We start from the raw sequence: 18,958 nt of genomic DNA on the forward strand, positions 1-18,958 counted from the left end.
TGTTGATGATGTTCTTAACCTTTTTGCATGAATGAGTGCTTTTTTGATTGGGTACATTTCTTTTGTTATACATCATTTTCGATATCTGGGTATTTTATATCCTGATCTAATAGAACATGTCTCATTTTTAGGTCCAAATATTTGGCTAGAATATGGCCAGTACTCAGTCGGTGGGATTGGTCAGAAAGGTGGCCTCGAGAAAGTCCGCTCTGTGTTTGAAAGGGCTCTTTCATCTGTCGGTTTACATATGACCAAAGGACTGGCCATCTGGGAGGCTTATCGGGAGTTTGAGAGTGCAATCGTGGAAGCCGCCCGGGTGAGTGCCCCTGTCTCCATGACCAGTGCTTGCCTTTGAATAGTTGAGACTGTCTTTGTTTGTGTTCTTGGAAGAACATGGTTAACAAAATGATCTTCACTAATCCCTTAGGGAAGTAAAATAAATGAAATCAGCAGTCGTTGTGGAATAGCAAGAATGATTTCTTTGACTATAAATAAAGCAGGTGACCCTACAATTTGTTCCTGATGTTTAAACATACTACTGTTTTAGCTTCTGGTTCCAGGATGATGTATAAGAATAACCATGTCACTCCCATGCCATCTCCACATTATGTCCAGTAGTAACTGTGAGATTTGACCCTATCATAATTTCATTTTTTAGATTATAATTTACAGAATTTTATAGTCCCCTTCTTTGTGTCACCTCTTCACTGTGTTTGTGTGTGTGCAAAGTTGTTATTGGTACATAGTGAAGCCCTCTAATAGATCATTATTATTAAAGTAGCCTTGTCCCTTCTTGGATTATGTCCCTGTTGAAAATCAGTGGTGGCGCCTTCAACTAAGCCATCTGGGCTGACTCCTTGGGCTGATATTTGTGGCGTTCTGTAGTATGACATAATCCTGTATGGACTCTGCTCCCATACTCCCCTCAACTTTCTTGCACTTTTCGGCCACTGTACTTTTATTCATAATGTTCCTTCACCTGGGAGTCAGTTTGCTTTTCTCACTGCCCTCTGGAGAGCCAGCAAGACACATCCCAGATGCCAGCTCCTCCAGGAGTCTTTCCTGGTTTCCTCCCTTCACAACAACAAAACAGCCCTGAAAACCAGCTGAAAGCAAGCCACACTTTGATACTTCTGATACTTTGCTTTTTATACATAATCTTTTTTCTGTCTCATTTGGATATGTTTCTTGTATTCCTTCTCACTTTCTCCCCATCATAACTGCTTAGTAGCAGAGATAACATTTGTTTTTTTTTTTTTACCTCTTGCATCATTTGGCACAATACCTCATGTATAAGAGGTCATAAAATTTTTTTAGTTTGAAGTAGAAATGTATTGAAATAATTTTTGAAGTAGGAAGAACCAAAGTTTGTCATTTACTACGAATTTGCTTCTTTAGCCCATAGCTGGCTTCCTTTCCCCTTTTGACCGGGAACAAACCTTTGATTCACAGCTGGAGAAAGTGCACAGTCTCTTCCGGCGACAATTGGCGATCCCACTCTACGGTAAGAGAAACTGACACGTCAACAGCCAGTCCTTCGTGGTTTTCAAAACACTTTGGGGTATGTCATGTAATAAGACCTTTCCAAACATCCCATGAGGCAAGTGTGGCTGGAATTCTTATTCTCACTGGATAGTGTCACTGTAGATGAGGCCATTGGTAAAAATGTATGAATTGTTAATGCGCAAGTGGGTTGTGAGAGTCAGAGGCAGGACTGGAAGCCAGACTTCCTGTCTCCCAGTTTCCTAAGTACAACACTGTTGGAGAGGGAGAGAGAAGGTCTCTGAAAGAAATAGGGAAACTGACCCCCAGTATTTTCTGGGGAAACTTCATTGAATTAGAGTCCATTCTGAGCATTTTCTCTTCAGGAGTAACCTTCCATGACAGAATGAGGATTTTACATGGGCCTATATCATTCTTCTGTGGGGGTGATTTGGTCCAGGACCACCATCGATCGGAAGTATTCGTATCTGAATTTCTTGGGGGTTTGGTAAGGATGCTCCTTCTTGGGTGAATATATTTTGGCAAGCCAAGCCTTTGAGGTTGTGGAGCTTGAGTATGAGCAGTGCTGGGAGGATTTTTTTCCAGCATGGGAAGAGTTTGACACTGCCATCTTGTTTCTTCCCTAGGCATGGTTATTTTTTACTTGCGCCCAGGTGTTATGTCTCTTTTTACTTCATGGTTTATTTGGATTTGATTTAATAAATTATAAAGTGGCTCTCCAGTCAAATCCTTGGATGACATACTGAAAAGGCTAGAATGGAGCCGGCTTATAGATTTCATCTCATTCGAGCATGAGGCAGCATAGCATAGGGAATAGAGCAAAACCTTAAACCAGACTGCCAGTTCACAACCTTGCTCTGCGGTTAACTGTAGACAGTTGATGTAACCCTCTGCTTGCTTGTGCTTCCTCAACTGCAAAATGGGGATCACAGTAGAACCTGTCTCATACAGTTGTGAGGATCAAATGAGTTAATGGATGTGAAGTGTTAGAACCTAGGCAGGCACTAGGTAGGTGTTGTTAAAACGTTGCTATTAGTTTCATTACTCTGACTGATTAATTGATTGGGCTTCCTGGGACAGTACTTTGAGACAGAGTGAAGGCCAAATCTCAAATCTCAGGATTTGATCAGTCACAGGAGTCATGAACACAGTTGTGGGAGGGGTTAGTGGCACCCAAGACTCATGGTTTAATCTATGTTTGGATTGATAAAACCCAATAGCAAGACCCACGGGGCTGAATCCATCTTTCAATAGATATGGAGGCAACTTTTGCAGAGTATGAAGAATGGTCAGAAGACCCAATACCAGAGTCGGTAATTCAGAACTATAACAAAGCACTACAGCAGTTGGAGAAATATAAACCCTATGAAGAAGCCCTGGTAAGTGTTGGCTTTTTTTTCTGTAAACGTCTGTCTACAAACTTTTCCCTAATCAATAGTTGCAAGTAAAACAATATCTTTGAAACTTGTTTTATTGTGAAATATATAGAGTGTATAAATGTATACCTACAGTTTACATACTAATAATACAGTGAACATCCATGTACCCACCACCCAGGTTAAGAAATAGAACATTGCCAGTACCTTAGAAGTCTCCTATGTGTCCCTCTCCGATTGCCTCCTCTTCCCTCTCCCGAGAGGTAATCACTTTCCTGACTTTTGTGATAATCATTCCCTTGCTTTTCTTTATAGTTTTACAACCTGCGAATGTATCCTTAATATATTGTTTAATTGTGCTTAGTTTTGAACTTGTATATACTGCAATAATGCTGTATATTTTCTTTCATTCAACATGTTTTTGGGTTTTACTCATATCGATAAGTATAGTTAGTTACAGTCCATTTGTTTTACTATAAAGTTGTCTGTATGTAAACAATTTATCCATGTTCTTAGATGGATTGTTTCCAGTGTTTTGCTAGGAGCAGCAGCATTGCTTTGACCACTGTATGTATCTCTTGGTAAACATGGAAAAGAGTTTCTCTAAGTATATACCCAGGGATGGAACTCATTTCCAGGTTATGTTTTACATTCCTACCAGCAGGATCTGAGATTCCTCATAGCTTTTGCTCACCTTGGATACTGACATACCTAAATTTAGCCAGTCTGATGAATCTGAAACTGGTATATTTAATTTGCATTTCTTTGATTGCTAATGAAGTTGAGCATCTTTTCCCATCTGTTGGCCATTCAGATTTCCTTTTTTGGTGAAGGGCATGTTAAAGACTAACTCATTTTCCTTTTAGTTTATTTTTTTGTTCTAATTGATATTTGAGGGTCCTGGATATTAAATGTTCCTTTTGGTTGCATGTATTGCAAAATTTTCCTCCCCAAGTTTGTGGTTTATCTTCTGACTTTTTAAAATGACATCTTTTTTGATGACCAGTTCTTAATGTTAATTTAATTGGGTTTCTCATTCTTTCCCTTATGGTTTGTGCTTTTGTTGTTCTTAAGAAATCTCTCCATACTCCAAAGTCATTAATATACTTTGCTCTATTTTCTTCTGAAAGTTTGTAGTTTTGTATTTCATGTTTAGGTCTTCATCTGGGTGATTTTTTTGTATGTGGTATGAGGCAAGGTTCAGTTTCATTTTTTCATATTGAGAACCAGTTTCAGCACTGATTTTGATAACTCCATCTTCCTCTCACTGATGTGCTGTCTCACATCCATCTGTCATTGCTCAGCTGTCCATTTATATGTGGGACTATTTCTGGCCTCTCTATGCTGCCCCACTGGTTTATGTTACATTGTTGTCATGATGATAATTTTATGAGTTTTGATCTCAGGTAGCACGAGTCCCACCCACCTTGTTCTTAAGAAGGTCTTGGCTTTCTTTAGCTCATAATGCTTTCATTGAATTTAAAATCAGCTTATCAAGTTCTATTAAAAAAAACTCATGAATTCTTTATTGGAATTGCATTGAATCCGTAGATCAGTTTGGGGAAGAATTTACACCTTTTAACTAACTATTGAATCTTCCAATCTATGAACATGGTGTAGGCCTGTGCTATTTAAAATAGGCCTGTCTTTCTGTAACATTTTATAAATTTATGAATTCATCTAGTATCTCGAACACATTTTTTAGATATATTTCTATATAGTTTTTGATACTATTGAAAAGGTATCTTTTTAAAGATTTTCTAGTTGTGCCTGGTATATAAAATGTAACCTTTTATATTAATTTTTTCTATCAAACTTGATAAATTCTTACTAATATTAATTTATGGATTTTTTGGATTTTTTTTGTGTCGACAATAATATATATTTTTTACAATATTATTTGTAAGTGGCATTTTTTTCTTTCTTGGTCTTAGAATACTTTTGACTCATTTACCATACCTCAGACTTATGCCCTTACCTTGTATTTCTTGTCTTTTTGTTTTACCTACAAGGCATCATTGTTAATTTTGTATTATACAGTCCTAGTTTGTTCACATTTATTATATGCATGTCCGACTTTCTTTGCTCTTCTTCCATGCATCCTCGATCTTTTATCTGGAATCACTTCTTTTGCTTAAAGTCCACCCTTTAGAGTCTCCTGCACTGAACATTTGCTGGTAACAGATTTTCTCAGTGTCCATTAGTTTGAAAAAGTTTTACTTTGTTCTCTTCTTGAAGGTTAATTTCTCAGGAGATAGAATTCTAGACTGATAAGTTGTGTTCCCTCCGCAATTACATATATCTTTCTGTCTTCTAGCTTCTATTGTTGCTCTTGAGAAATCAGCTGTCTAACTCTTGCTTCTTTGAACATAGTCCTTATTTTTTCTCTGGCTGATTTTAAGATGTCATAGGTTTGGTTTGATGTCCTGCAGTTTCATTATAGTAGGTCCAAATGTGGTATCTTTATATTTATCGTGCTTGTGAATTGTTGGGCTTCTTGGGTAAGTTTTCGGTCTTTCTCATGGCATAGTGAATAAGAACACAGATGTTGAGAGCCAGGCTGCCTCCAGTTTGAATTTTACCTCTGCTACTTACTAGCTCTCTGACTTCGGGCTAGAACTTAGCCTTCTTATGTTCCAGTTGCCTTGAATCTAAGGAGGTAATGATAATGATACCTGCCTCATAGGGTTGTTGTGAAGATCAGAGTCTTAAAATATCTTAAGCCAGCAAAAGCTTAACTTTCATTTAACTTAACCACCTTCACTAGATTTTTCCTTAGTATTGTTTTCTTACCAGTTTGTTGATGATTTTCAGGTTTTTTTTTTTTTTTTATATTTAATTCAGTTTTAGTTGTTTTCAGTGGCATAGTGTGTCTGGGTAACTGATTTGTCATTATTACTCAAAACTCAGGCTCTAAAATATGATCTTTCTGTGTTCAGAGCGTGTGTGCTCTCTTGCTGGCCTGCATGTGCTCTCTCTCCCTTTTTACCTATAAATGATTTACATATATAGTTATGGTTCATGGAGCCTCAGTAATGACATCTCAGCCAGTTCAATTTTGTTTTGACCATCAGCTGAGTGTGGCTGAAAAGAAAATAAGGTGAATAAGAGAATTTTATCTAAAAAGACTTCTGACTGTATGTCTTAGGATCAGCGAACATTCACCATAGCCTCTTCCATCTTCTGCATTTACATGTACTCTGGTAGGAGCTGATACTTGGAATGGGAAACCTGAAATAGCACAGGGCACCGAATTTCTCCAGTGTGGTACATTAGCTCTATTCATTAGGCCATGAAAGTGGCTTCTCTTTTGGAAGGATGGCTAGCAGTGGTCATTGGCAAAGGTGTTTCTCTTTCATTCAATTCCTGATTGATGGGAAATTTAAATTCCCTGCAATCTAGGGATGGGTTTCGAAAAGGGTTTATGGAGTCTTTGTAGCTATTGCCATGAAGAAGCACTTTGGACTATCATTCTGCCCAACAAATTATAGACCTTGTTATGCAGAGGTTCTGAGAGTGGGGACTGGTGATTCTTATCTTGGTGTAGCCAGTCTCACCAAAATTAACTATGAAGATGTGTTGTGCTTCCTGACAGTACCAGTAGCTCATTTCAACTTCACTGCAATTTTCCTTTGCCCCAGTTGGAAGCAGAGGCCCCCAGGCTGGCCGAATATCAAGCATACATCGATTTTGAGATGAAAATTGGCGATCCTGCTCGCATTCAGTTGATCTTTGAGCGTGCCCTGGTCGAGAACTGCCTTGTCCCAGACTTATGGATCCGTTACAGTCAGTACCTAGTAAGATAACTGTTCTAATTTCATTTTATTTTTACCAACTTGGGACCTATTTAAAGGAAATCAGTAAGAGTGCTTGGAGTTAGGTGCACGCTCCTCTCCACTTGTTCTCACTTTTCCGTCATCCTCCTTTTCTCTTTGTCAACTCAGGAAGTTTTTCTAGTGTTTTCAGCTGTGTTGAACTGATCACTAACTGTAAAAAAAATCATAGTCTTACTGTTGAGGACTTTATAATATTAATTTTTTAAACTTTTATTATAATGGAAATGTAATCACATAAATGTAGACAGATTAGTAAAATGAAACCTCATGTACCATCATCCAGCTTCAACAATTACCTAACAGCACTAGTCCAATTTCATCTACATCTTTACCTACTTTATCCATCCCATTTTACTTTGAAGCAAATCCAGAAATCACATTTCCTTGGTAAATATTTCAGTATGTATATATAAAAGATTTGAGTCAGGATCCAAACAAGGTCCATACATTAGGATTGGCTAATTTAATCTGTGGGTTTCCCTCTCCTCCTTCAATTTCTTTGTTGAAGAAACCAGTCACAAGAGACATTTCTAAGGAAATTTTTTTTGGTTGGTTGGTTGTGCTGGAAATGTCTTGTCGATGGTGAAGTCTTAACCATAAAATTTTATCTCCTAACCCTGGAATTCTTTATCGTAGGATCGGCAGCTGAAAGTAAAGGATTTGGTTTTGTCTGTACATAATCGTGCTGTTAGAAACTGCCCCTGGACAGTTGCCCTGTGGAGTCGGTACCTCTTGGCTATGGAAAGACATGGAGTTGATCATCAAACGATTTCTGGTGCGAATGTTTTTGTGGGAAGACTTCTAAGCTTTTTGTCCCAAGTCAGACATATATAGAGTTCTGACAGAGTCATTAAAATCAGCCTCCCAGGGTGTTACTTTGGGATATTGGGTATTAGTGACAAAAAGGGCTCTAATTGGGAGATGAACTGATTTTATTTTTGGCTTCTTAGGACTTTTTAACATACTAATATTTATTGCGATTTTTCAGGAGTCGTGGTCTTTTCTCCAGACTTGCTTGACCTGGAACTCTTACTGCAGGGTGTCTTGTGGAATGTGCTCTTTCTAGAACACAATTTGTGCAGTGCTGTAGTAGCTTTTCTCTTGAAGGTTTCTTTCAAGCTTATTTCACTTTGTTATTGTTATTATGTCATTTCTTACTATTTTTGATCATAAAATATTTTATAGCCAGTAGGGGTTTTTATAATCTTAATAACTTCATGTCAGTTTTTTTTTTTTTTTGAATTGGCAACAAATCTTGGCTTTTTCTTCAATTCCAGTGACTTTCGAGAAAGCTTTGAGTGCTGGCTTCATTCAGGCCACTGATTATGTGGAGATTTGGCAGGCGTACCTGGATTACCTGAGGAGAAGGGTCGATTTCAGACAAGGTATTTAAGTTCACATGCATCATATCAGAGCTGAACTTTTTCTTAACATATCTTTTGTCGAGATGTTCTAATTGCTTAAATACATCATGATTGGGCAAATGATGTAGACCAGCCATTGGTAACTGTTCTCCCCTAGAAGTTTTAGCTATTTAAGTCTTTAACAAATCATGCTTTGGATTGTAAAGGAAGAGATTAATGGTCTTGTGTTTTATGCTGGCTTCTGCCAGCTTCTTTGGTTTCATTTCATATTTATCTCTTCTCTCCTTTTTATATATCCCAAATAGTTCTCTAAATAAGACCGCTATGTTTCTTTTAAGTCTTTGAACCTCTGCAGGACCCCCCGCCATTCTCCTCACCCCTCTCAAAAAAAAAAAATAGCAACCAGAACTCCCCACCCCTCATCTAACTCGTTCTTGCATGCTCATGCAGGTGGCCTTCAGCCATTCCATTGGCTGGGGGAGACCACCTCTCCTGTGTTCCTGCTTACAGTGCCCTGTGCTCACTTTTGTCATCGTATTGCCTATAATGTGCTCTGCTCCAGTGTCTCTTTTCTCCAATGCATGGTCAGGGCAGGGACTGGCAATTTTATTTTTGTGTCCCCAGCACGATGCCATGTACATAATAGGCTCCTGGGAGTTTCGGTGTAGGATTAAAAAAAAACTCAAACATGGTATGTGGTTTTATAAAGCCAAACCTCTTTTGTAATTTCTACCAGATTCCAGTAAAGAACTGGAAGAGTTGAGATCCGCATTCACTCGCGCTTTGGAATATCTGAAACAGGAGGTGGAAGAACGTAAGCATAGCTCTAACCTGCTGCTTTGTCCAGTTATATTTCCTGTTCTCAGTTGATGTGCTTTTTCAGGCAAAGTCTCTTTGTCTCTAACTAACTTTCTAATTTTGACTAACTCTCTTCTTAAAGGTTTCAATGAGAGTGGGGATCCAAGCTGCATGATCATGCAGAACTGGGCTAGGATTGAGGTAAATATTTTTGACACATCTGTCAGTTTCATCCACCTTTGTCTAATAGTGTCGCTAAAGTTGAGTCAGAATCCCAGCTGATGGTCTAGGCTTTGTAAAGACTCACGTTCATATCTTCATGAAAATATTAGCTCCCACGTAGAAGGTATGCAGCAAATGTCTGAATGCCAGGCATTCACTCATTTACTTATCTCCCATCCTCAGTGTTTCATTCATGAGAGCATATCAGGTCTGTAGTGTTGTCTGCCAGGCACTTTACTAGGTGCTGGGAAAATGAGTTTGACAAGGCTCCGGCACTAGTAAGGCTTTAATCTAGTGTGGAAGACAGACAATTTGACAAATAATTAGAGGATATAATGAGTTGAATGTTATTATTGGACCAGAGACCTCAAGGTAAGACATAATCTACTCTTGATCAGCTCAGAGAATTATAAAATTCTAATACTTTATTCTCTGAGGAAGAATCAGGTCAAAGAAACATTTGCTTCTAGGTGGGATTTTTGTATTGTAATCATTTTAAATATGAGGCAGCAGAGGCTCAGAAAGATTAAGCAACGTGTCCAAGTCACTTAGTAAGTGGTAGAGCTGGCATTTGCTCCTAGATCAGACTTTCTTTACTGCCTCTTAAACACTTACAGTTGAGTTTGATAAAAATAAAAAGCAAATGCCTGGCCAGTACTGTCTTAGCGCACACGGGCTCTCACTCTTTGTTCTCAACAAAGAGGCATACTTGAGACTTGTCACTGCAGAAAGGCTGAAGTGGTGGTGCTGGGCCCGTTCCTATGGAGGGCAGCCTCGGGAATGTCCAGGGATTCATGTAAATAGTTAGGGGGTGGCTTTGTAGACATGTCTGAAGTGTGTTTTGTAATAGGTGTTGATATCATGAGGTGCAGGTCCTTTCCTCATTGAGCTTTTTAATGCATCTTAGGCTCGACTGTGTAATAATATGCAGAAAGCGCGGGAGCTCTGGGATAGCATCATGACCAGAGGAAACGCCAAGTATGCCAACATGTGGCTTGAGTATTACAACCTAGAAAGGTAACAGCCTGCGGGGGGAAGGCAGTGCTTCATCAGCAGTAATGGTCTTCAGTCCTGGGTGACCTCTGTTGGCTCGGGCTTCTCTTTACAGTGGGTCCCTATCTTCTTCATCCTGTCTCTTTGATTAGTGGGCAGGGCTAGAGAACCAAACAATATTTTGTGCCTGGGCTTTTATAGCTATGCATTTCTTAAAAAAATTCTTTTTGGTTTGTTTCGTTTTTTGATTTTTTGAACATGAATATTTGACTTTTTTCGGAGGTATTTCTTTTTATTTGCTTTGATATAAAAGTGTAAAATACTAATAAGCACAGAGGAAAAAAACCGAAATTACCTGCAGTCATGGACCCAGGCATAACATCATTAGTTAATGATTTGGGTATATTCTTCAAGACTTTTCTATGCTTAAATTAAAAAAAATGAAAATGCAATTATAATGTATAAACCTCTAAAATTATTTAAACCTAAAATTATAAACCTCTAAAATTATTTTAAATAAGATATGCCTGATAACATAAGGTCTAAAGAATATGACCAGCTTTTTAAAAAAGTAATTTTATATTAGTTTCAGGTATACAGCACAATGGTTAGATGTTTATGTAATTTACAAAGTGATCTCTCTGATTACTCTGGTACCCACCTGGCACGACACACAGCCATTACAATAATATTGACTATATTCCCTATGCTGTATTCCACATTCCTATGACTGTTTTATAACTACTGATTTGTACTTCTTAACACCTTCACCTTTTTGACCTAGTCCCCCAAACCCTGTCCCATCTGGCAATTACCAGTTTGTTCTCTGTATCTGAATCTGGTTTTGTTTTGTTTATTTTGTTCCTTGGATTCCACATAAAAGTGAAATCATATGGAATTTGTATGACCAGTTTTTTTATTCAATATATTTTAAACATAGAAAGTGAAAGTTTCTTATAATCCCATCCCCAGAGATGACCACTTGCTGAAAATTCTTCTAGAACAGTGGTTCTCAAACTTTTTGGTATTTTAAGACTCCTTTACACTCTTAAAATTTGAAGACCCCAAAAGCTTTTATATATGCGAGTTAATATTTACCATATTAGAAAGTAAAAATGGTGTTCCGTGAAAAAACTAACTAGTTTAGATTGCACCCCAAACAGTTATTTTCTTTGCGACAACTGTTGTACTTCAGTATGCAGAAGAAGTGCTTTATGTGGATAGTTCTGGAAGCTGATCTCCTCAGAAGCTAGACTTGTGGCAGAGCTCCTGATCCTGTGGCACTACCTGTGAGAAGACTGCCCCTCCTTTTGTGTGCTTTCTGCTTTGTGTCCTAGCGGCAGCACCTGTTTGTTTTCTACCCTAGGGCACACGGTGACACCCAACACTGCAGGAAGGCTCTGCACCGGGCCGTCCAGTGCACCAGTGACTACCCAGAGCACGTCTGTGAAGTGTTGCTCACCATGGAGAGGACTGAAGGTAGGGATCCTTGCCTCTCTACTCTGGCTTGGAGTCTGTAAGGACAGACCATTTATGGCTACAGCCCCTCAAGTGGTGCACTGTGACTAGACTGTCACGTGGTACTCTCCAGTGAGAGCAAGTCCTCTCAAATCTTCAGATACAAGGGGTATTCTCCATCATATAGCTCTAGCGCGGGGTTCTCATAATTCTTGGTGGTGGGGGCTGTCCTGTGCATTGTGGGGCCTTTAGCAGCATCCCTGGCCTTTCTCTACCCACTAGGCGCCAATAGCAATCCTCCCTGCCCCCAGTCATGACAACCAAAAATGTCTCCAGAGGTTGCTGAAAGTTCCCTGGGGGTCAGGATTATTCCATTTGAGAACTTCTGCTGAGGCACCATGTTACACCCACCATAGGGGTACAGACAAGCAGATGGCTACCTGTGCTTTTGGTTATGTGTGCATCACTTGCCAGATTTCAGAGCCTTAACATTAAGTTTCTAATAGGAAAATAGTGAATTTATACGTGGACATTGGTCTGGATTTTGGGTGTAAACCCCTCAGAACCTGAAATAAAACACCCAGGCAACAACAAATTACAAAATACCCCAACATTTATCATTTGAGTTCCTCTTAGAGTTCTTCAGTCTTCATATAAGTGTCTTGTACCTTTTGCATTAGAATGTTTTCATAATCTTTGCTAGGGAGAGCCCATAATAGATCATGTTCTAGTTTTCAGGTCTCTGAAGAGATATTTTAAACACACCTGGAAGTACTTGAAGTCTAAAACTTCAAGCCTATATAATAAAATCTTAAAATGGGGAGCTGACTCTAGTTCTTTTTTGTCTGATGGGAGAGATCTCTTCTGGAGTGCGGATAAATTAAGAAAGTCTTATATCCTTCAAAAACCTAAAATGTGAAAGTTCGCTTCTCTTTCTATCAAGGTACTTTAGAAGATTGGGATATAGCTGTTCAGAAAACTGAAACTCGATTAGCACGTGTTAATGAGCAGAGAATTAAGGTAATTATGCCGTTTATTTGGAGTCTTAGAGAATCTCTGATAACTATTCTGTGTTTGATATGTCCTTGTCAAAACCGTTGAAGTCTTCCTAAAAAGTGTCTTTTATATAGAGAATATTACAAAATATTTGAATCAACATTTAAATCTATCCAGTATTACTTTTTAGATCGGCTTAAAACTTCAGCCCAACAATCCTTTTTTTATGTAGTAGGGGAATTTTGGTTCTAAAATATACTAGACAAGATGAAAAAGAATAAAAAGCAGTCTCAGCCCAATGATTGGAATACGAACACCACCAAATTAATTAGGGCCCCAGTTTGATAGATTATTTTTTGGGTGGATAATTACTGGGGATACTGTAAAACATACTGTGTACTTGAGAGACAGAATCCTAAGAAACTCAAAAAGCCCTGGCAGGGGAAAGTTGTGAGCGCTTCCTCTTGTTTTTCAGATCTCATCCTTTCACTTGGGTGATGAATTTCCCGTCCCTGTCCACTTTCATCTCTCTCCTCATCACAAGGCGGTAGAATTCATGTCATTGCTGCGTCCACTGATATGTCATACTCCCAATTTTCCAGGCTGTGGAGAAGGAAGCCGCCCTTGCCCAGCAAGAAGAAGAAAAGGCTGAACACCGGAAGAGGGCCCGGGCCGAGAAGAAAGCATTGAAAAAGAAGAAAAAGACCAGAGGTGCAGACAAGCGCAAAGCAGATGAGGATGATGAGAAAGAGTGGGGTGATGATGAAGAAGGTAAAGCTTTCCAGAAATTTTATTTTGGGACACCTCAAACTTCCAGAGAAGTTGGAAAAACAGTATGAAGAACTTTTTTTCTTGAACCATTTGAGAACAAATTGCTAGCATGATGTCCCATCGCCTTTGCTGTCCCTGCCTACCTCTATGTCCTGTGCCAGGCATTGCCCTGCACAGACACTTGTCCAGCCACCTGGGCTCCACTCCCTACACTGCCCCGTTTGCCACCACTGCCGCCCGTGTGGTGCCCTCTTCGCCCTGCTCAGTCTCCCATACCCCCAGGTGTCCCTGTTACTGTCCCATGTATGGACATCCATCCCCTTTTTTCCACTCAGGCTCCAGTATCCCATACCACTGCTGCAGCCCTACTCTGCATGGACACCTGCCTTGCTTGCCCCGACCTGTGGTTTTGACTTGATAGAATTTTCCAACCAATGTTTCTATCAACTCTGCAACTTCAGGATTGGGCAGGTGTGGGTCAGATTTATTTCAGCGAAGTCAGTCATGGTAAAGAATTGTCTCTAGACATTAAAGGACTCTGCATTTTCCTAGTGCAAAGTTGTCAGCCAGAGGGATATAGTAATGGAGTCATCATTAAGTTGATCTTTTTTGCACATCTTTTTGGGGCCTTCAGAAATGACTACCATAGCTCATTGTCCTTCAGAACTCCCAATTTAGCAGGGTAAGTCATATGACATGTGACTGCAGTGGTGTGTAATTGGGACTATGGGAGATGTAGGTGTGAATTGTGGGAGTCAAAGAAGGCACCAGTGGGTCAGTTCCCTGCAAGAAAGTTTGTGGGGAAGTGATGCATGCATTTTGGCATCTGGGGAGTGACTGTCAAGTGAAAAAGAAGAGGGAAGCCAGACACAGCCAGTATCAGCAAAGTGTGTAAGGCACAAAACAGCCTGGTATTTTCTGTGAGCAGCAGATAACTAACTGGGTTTGAGCCCTGGTTCATGTTGGGGGCCAGGTGCAGGGGTGATAAGGCTGAAGCAGCAGACGGGCCAGCTGGCTGGGCCCCACTCAGGGATGCTCTTGCATGCAGCATGCAGGGGTTAGACTTCATTGGGAAGCAGCCGAGAATTGATGGAAGGGTCTGGAAGTAGGTGGCCAGTGCCATTTGAGTTTCAGTATTGTCCCTCTGGAGGCAGTGGGGAGACTAGATTGGAATAGAATGTTGTTATACTCTCTTAAAGGACACAAGACAATAGTAGAAGTTTTTAGAAACTGTAGACAGTTCGTAGTGCTTTCCAAAGTGTGGCCTACATGTGAAGCATACTTCAGACTCACAAGGTGCTTGTTTAATTGCAGGACCCCAAACCCTATCTTGCCCTTGCTAACCCAGGTTTCCTAGGAGAGGGGCCATCTGAACTTTGAGACCCCCTGACCTTTTACATAATTAAAAGTAGACAGCGAGGACCTAACATTATCAGTTCTACTTGATTTGGTCCACTTACCTGAATGTAATAGGGTCCAGAAAATAGTAGGAAAAGCTAGGGGGCCAAAAAACTTGATAGAGGGTGTGGTGCGTGTATTTCGGTATGTGGAGAGAGGAGTGTTTATTGCTTGCAGTTATGGCAGACTAGCTATTTGTAGTGGGAAGGGTATGTATGTGGAACAGCTCACTACAGAGAAGACATACTTAATCGTTGTTGCTTTTCTTTTGACAATCTGTAGAGCAGCCTTCCAAACGCAGAAGGATTGAGAACAGTGTTCCTATAGCTGGAGAGGCACAAAACCTAGAAGCGGAAACGGGACTCTTTGGAAAAAGTGCATCCATAGATGTCGACCCTCCCTCAAAGCAGAAAGAGAGGGCGGCTGTCTTGAAGAGGGACGTGCCCAAGGTGCCCCACGACAGCAGCAAGGACAGCATCACTGTCTTTGTCAGCAACCTGCCCTACAGCATGGAGGAGCCGGACGTGAAGCTCCGGCCGCTTTTTGAAGCCTGTGGGGAAGTAGTAGAGATCCGCCCCATCTTCAGCAACCGGGGTGATTTCCGAGGGTATTGCTACGTGGAGTTTAAAGAAGAAAAATCAGCTCTGCAGGCACTGGAGTTGGACCGGAAGAATGTAGAAGGGAGGCCAATGTTTGTTTCTCCCTGTGTGGATAAGAGCAAAAATCCTGATTTTAAGGTATGTTTATGGAAAAAAGAGTGCCTGTTTTGAAGGGTTGTTATAGACAGACTAAATATTTTTTTCGTGCAGCAACTAATATTTAAAATATGCATGGAATATCTGCACCCTGTTAAGGACTAAATTTCCACATTAAATGGGGTCCATTCCAAGCTTGGTAATTGAGGTCTGACTCATGGCTTGGTTACTTCGAGCTTGCCTTAGTTGACAGGTGACCATAAAATTAGGAATTGTAATAATGTCTACTTTCCGTTGCATGCTTAGGAATGACAAGGAACAGTGCTAAATGTTTTACAAATTCGTTCATGGGATCCTCATCCAAACTCTGAGAATAGCTACTTTCATTCTTGCCATTTTACAGAAGAGGAAGTGGAGGCTTTGAGAGGATAAGTGACTTGCCTAGGGTGACCCAGACCCAGTTAACAATGCCTAGCACCCAGAGTCAGCTCTGTTGTGCCTGGCTGGGACTGGCTGGAGTATGGTCTGTGTGCTGGGTTGTGCCTTGAGTCGTTGATTTTGCCCCGCCTCCTTTTTTCCTGTAGGTGTTCAGGTACAGCACTGCCCTGGAGAAACACAAGCTTTTTATCTCGGGTCTGCCTTTTTCCTGCACTAAAGAGGAACTGGAAGAGATCTGTAAGGCTCATGGCACCGTGAGGGACATCAGGCTGGTTACCAACCGGGCCGGCAAACCAAAGGTCAGCCTCTGAGCGGATGGCATTTAGCCTTCTGAGCCTCGGACAAACCTCGTTCTTTGTTCAGGGAGTATTTGGTTCTAGAGTGGGTTCCTAGTTTGTCTGCTAAGAAACAAATGATAAGTTAACAGAAGGATAGGTACACTAGGTTGTACTTGCATTTGGAGCCAGATTAACCTGTTTTTAGCTAACTGCACTAAAAGGAATAAAGTGTTTGGGAAAAAAGAGCTACCACAAATTAGCAGGGCGGAGGGAGGCACAGTGCGGAGCCCTAGCCGTGGGGCCTTGGGGTGAGAGGCCGTCCTCTACAATCTCCTCCCTCTTGACCAGACTCCTCCTTTTCACTGCATCTCCCAGCCGTTTCCTCAGGTCCTTCCACCAGGCTCACCATTATCATGTCCTCCCCTCTGGCCCCTTCTTAGCCTCTTGTTAAATCCTCTTTGGACCACATTTTGAGTAGTGTTGTTTAAGCACTAGTTACCTCTTCCCCTCGCCCTGCCCTTATCCAGGTTAATCGAATGTTAAAGAATATGAAATAAGGGGAGGCCGAAGGCTGCTCCCGTGTCCAGGCGACCTCATCTGTTTGCTGGATTTATACTGGTCTGTTTTTTTTTTTTGTAAGCACAAGATGTACTGAACCTAAAAAAGTTATCCGAAGTTATAGTTAGTTACAGAAAAAGGGAAGAAGAGTAGGGCAGGGAACTAAATCTGTAGACAGATGGTGGCGGTGGGGAAGGTCACCTATCAATGGGGTGCCTGCCCTGGCCTCCTGACCTGAAAGAGGAAGCTGCATCTGGCTCTGCAGTGCCTGACCTGGCTCTGGATATGGCCTCTTTCAGGGCCTCGCCTATGTGGAGTACGAAAATGAATCCCAGGCGTCGCAGGCTGTCATGAAGATGGACGGCATGACTATTAAAGAGAACGTCATCAAAGTGGCTATCAGCAATCCCCCTCAGAGGAAAGTTCCAGAGAAGCCAGAAGCAAAGAAAGGCCCAGGTGGCCCCATGGTGCTGCGGCAGATATATGGAGCGTAAGTGTTTGCGCGCTAGCCAGTGCAGACTTTGCCTGGGCCAGCACCATGATGAATTTGTTTCCTGTCAGTACAGCACGTTAGGACAGAAAGCCGGGGCCTGCTGTCCACTGTACTCAACAGAGGAGGGTGATACAGAGTATAAGCCTAGAAGTGAAACCTTTCTTGGTGTTTGCCAGTTTACACTTGTGATTTATTTAAGGTCAGATTTTCATCAGGCATTGATTACTTTAAAATCCTCTTTGCCAGGTGAATCCATATGTTTAAAACAAAACTTGGCAACTGTATGCTTGCTAGGGTAATGTGCAGCTCTGGCTGTCATCACATAAAAGCTATGTCTTTATTTGATAAGGGATGACAATGCGAAATTGTGAGGTGATTTGGTGAGGTCTGAAAGATTACAGCCATGTTTATCTACCCTATGGGTGACTACATTGCACAGGTTTGGTCCTTGCCAAAATGGGGAAAAGGCCAAGTTAAAGTGATTTTTTACCTACTAGTCAAAGTCAAGGAAACTTAGGCATTGTCTTATCATTCTTATTTTTTTTTACTTTTCACCTTTTAACTTTGAGCGATTTAAGACTATCCTGGTTTATTTTCACAAATAAAAGGGTTATAAATTGGTGCTTTGAAAGGGTACATTCAGCATTTGCTCTTCCAGGCGGGGCAAAGGAAGGACCCAGCTTTCTCTGCTGCCTCGCGCCCTGCAACGCCCAAGCACTACGGCAGCTCAGGCGGAGAATGGCCCTGCCCCAAAGCCAGCGGTCACCACCTCAGCTGCCACTGAGGCTCCCAAGATGTCCAATGCTGATTTTGCCAAGTTGCTTCTGAGAAAGTGAACGGGACTCTAAGAGAAGAGAAATCCCTTACTTCATGCTGGCCAGGAAGCCTACCAGTCATCCAGCCGTACTCTGGGTATGGAAGGGCCTGGGGCAGCGCCTGCACCCACGTAGTTTTCTCTGGGTTAGACAGAAAGGAAAATGGTGTCCAAGAAAGAGGCTTTAAGTGCTCCCTCATATTGAGGGCAACAGGAGGAAAACAGTCACTCCACAGGTTGGGCACAGGGTGTAGTTTCTCAGATTTTTTTTTTTGTCTTTTAAGAGTGAGAAATGGAAGTGAAACTTGAGCACATTCTTTTGAGACCCACTTGTCCAAATGTTTTCGGCCAACTCTGCCCCTTTTTATAAGACAGTTCTCTTACACTCTGCATAGCACATATGCTCATCACTCTTAATTTTTAAAAGACAAAAATGGCAGATGCTAGTAATTCACCGGAATGGCCTATTTTAGTAAAGGGGTGGGGATAAGGGAAGTCACAAAAAAATTTGATGGATTTTTGTTCAAGGGGGCTGTGCGTTTTTATATTATGTATTTGTAAATGACATGTCAACCCCTTATGTTTCATAAAAGCAGAATATTTGTGACATTTGTTTTATATAGGAATGTGTGCCATCTGCTGTGGACCATTTTCTTTGCCTAGTGAGTAGTTGACTGTGTTGTCTAAATATTGAGTTTCAGTCCTTTGGTTTTGTTTAAATACCACGTCAATTGCAAACTTAAATTTTCCCCATTTAGCTTTGTCTATTAAACTGAGATTCTCTTAAAAACTTCTTGTGGAATGGTACTCAGCTGTACATTTACATATGGCTGTATTTTGAAATGGGTATACCTTGCTTTACCTAATAGATGTGTAAATAGAACTTTTCTAAGTCAAATCCTATTGTTGCCTTTAAATCTTTTCAGCTGTGATGTGTCTTCAGTTTTAAAACTTCAGTTTATCAGTT

General features: G+C 40.9%; 1 protein-coding gene across 2 annotated transcripts in view; it reads left to right on the plus strand.

Moving 5' to 3' along the window:
* Nucleotides 1-18,889, plus strand: part of SART3 (squamous cell carcinoma antigen recognized by T cells 3) — a 31,581-nt gene extending 12,692 nt beyond the window's left edge. Inside the window, exons 4-19 of one of the 2 annotated variants that reach the window (XM_006922172.3) lie at nt 132-316; nt 1,399-1,504; nt 2,758-2,882; nt 6,521-6,676; nt 7,352-7,490; nt 7,993-8,100; nt 8,816-8,893; nt 9,020-9,078; nt 10,007-10,116; nt 11,459-11,571; nt 12,494-12,570; nt 13,149-13,317; nt 14,998-15,452; nt 15,995-16,147; nt 16,984-17,174; nt 17,836-18,889. In XM_006922172.3, the coding sequence (XP_006922234.1) occupies nt 132-316; nt 1,399-1,504; nt 2,758-2,882; nt 6,521-6,676; nt 7,352-7,490; nt 7,993-8,100; nt 8,816-8,893; nt 9,020-9,078; nt 10,007-10,116; nt 11,459-11,571; nt 12,494-12,570; nt 13,149-13,317; nt 14,998-15,452; nt 15,995-16,147; nt 16,984-17,174; nt 17,836-18,013 (2,402 nt within the window). In that variant the 3' untranslated portion in view covers nt 18,014-18,889. The remainder of the gene's footprint in view (nt 1-131; nt 317-1,398; nt 1,505-2,757; nt 2,883-6,520; nt 6,677-7,351; nt 7,491-7,992; nt 8,101-8,815; nt 8,894-9,019; nt 9,079-10,006; nt 10,117-11,458; nt 11,572-12,493; nt 12,571-13,148; nt 13,318-14,997; nt 15,453-15,994; nt 16,148-16,983; nt 17,175-17,835) is intronic. The other variant, XM_006922173.3, reaches the window with a different exon arrangement.
* Nucleotides 18,890-18,958: the final 69 nt, after the last annotated feature.

This window comes from Pteropus alecto, unplaced genomic scaffold (genome assembly GCF_000325575.1).
Source record: "Pteropus alecto unplaced genomic scaffold, ASM32557v1 scaffold259, whole genome shotgun sequence".
In the NCBI taxonomy this organism is placed as follows: domain Eukaryota; kingdom Metazoa; phylum Chordata; class Mammalia; order Chiroptera; family Pteropodidae; genus Pteropus; species Pteropus alecto.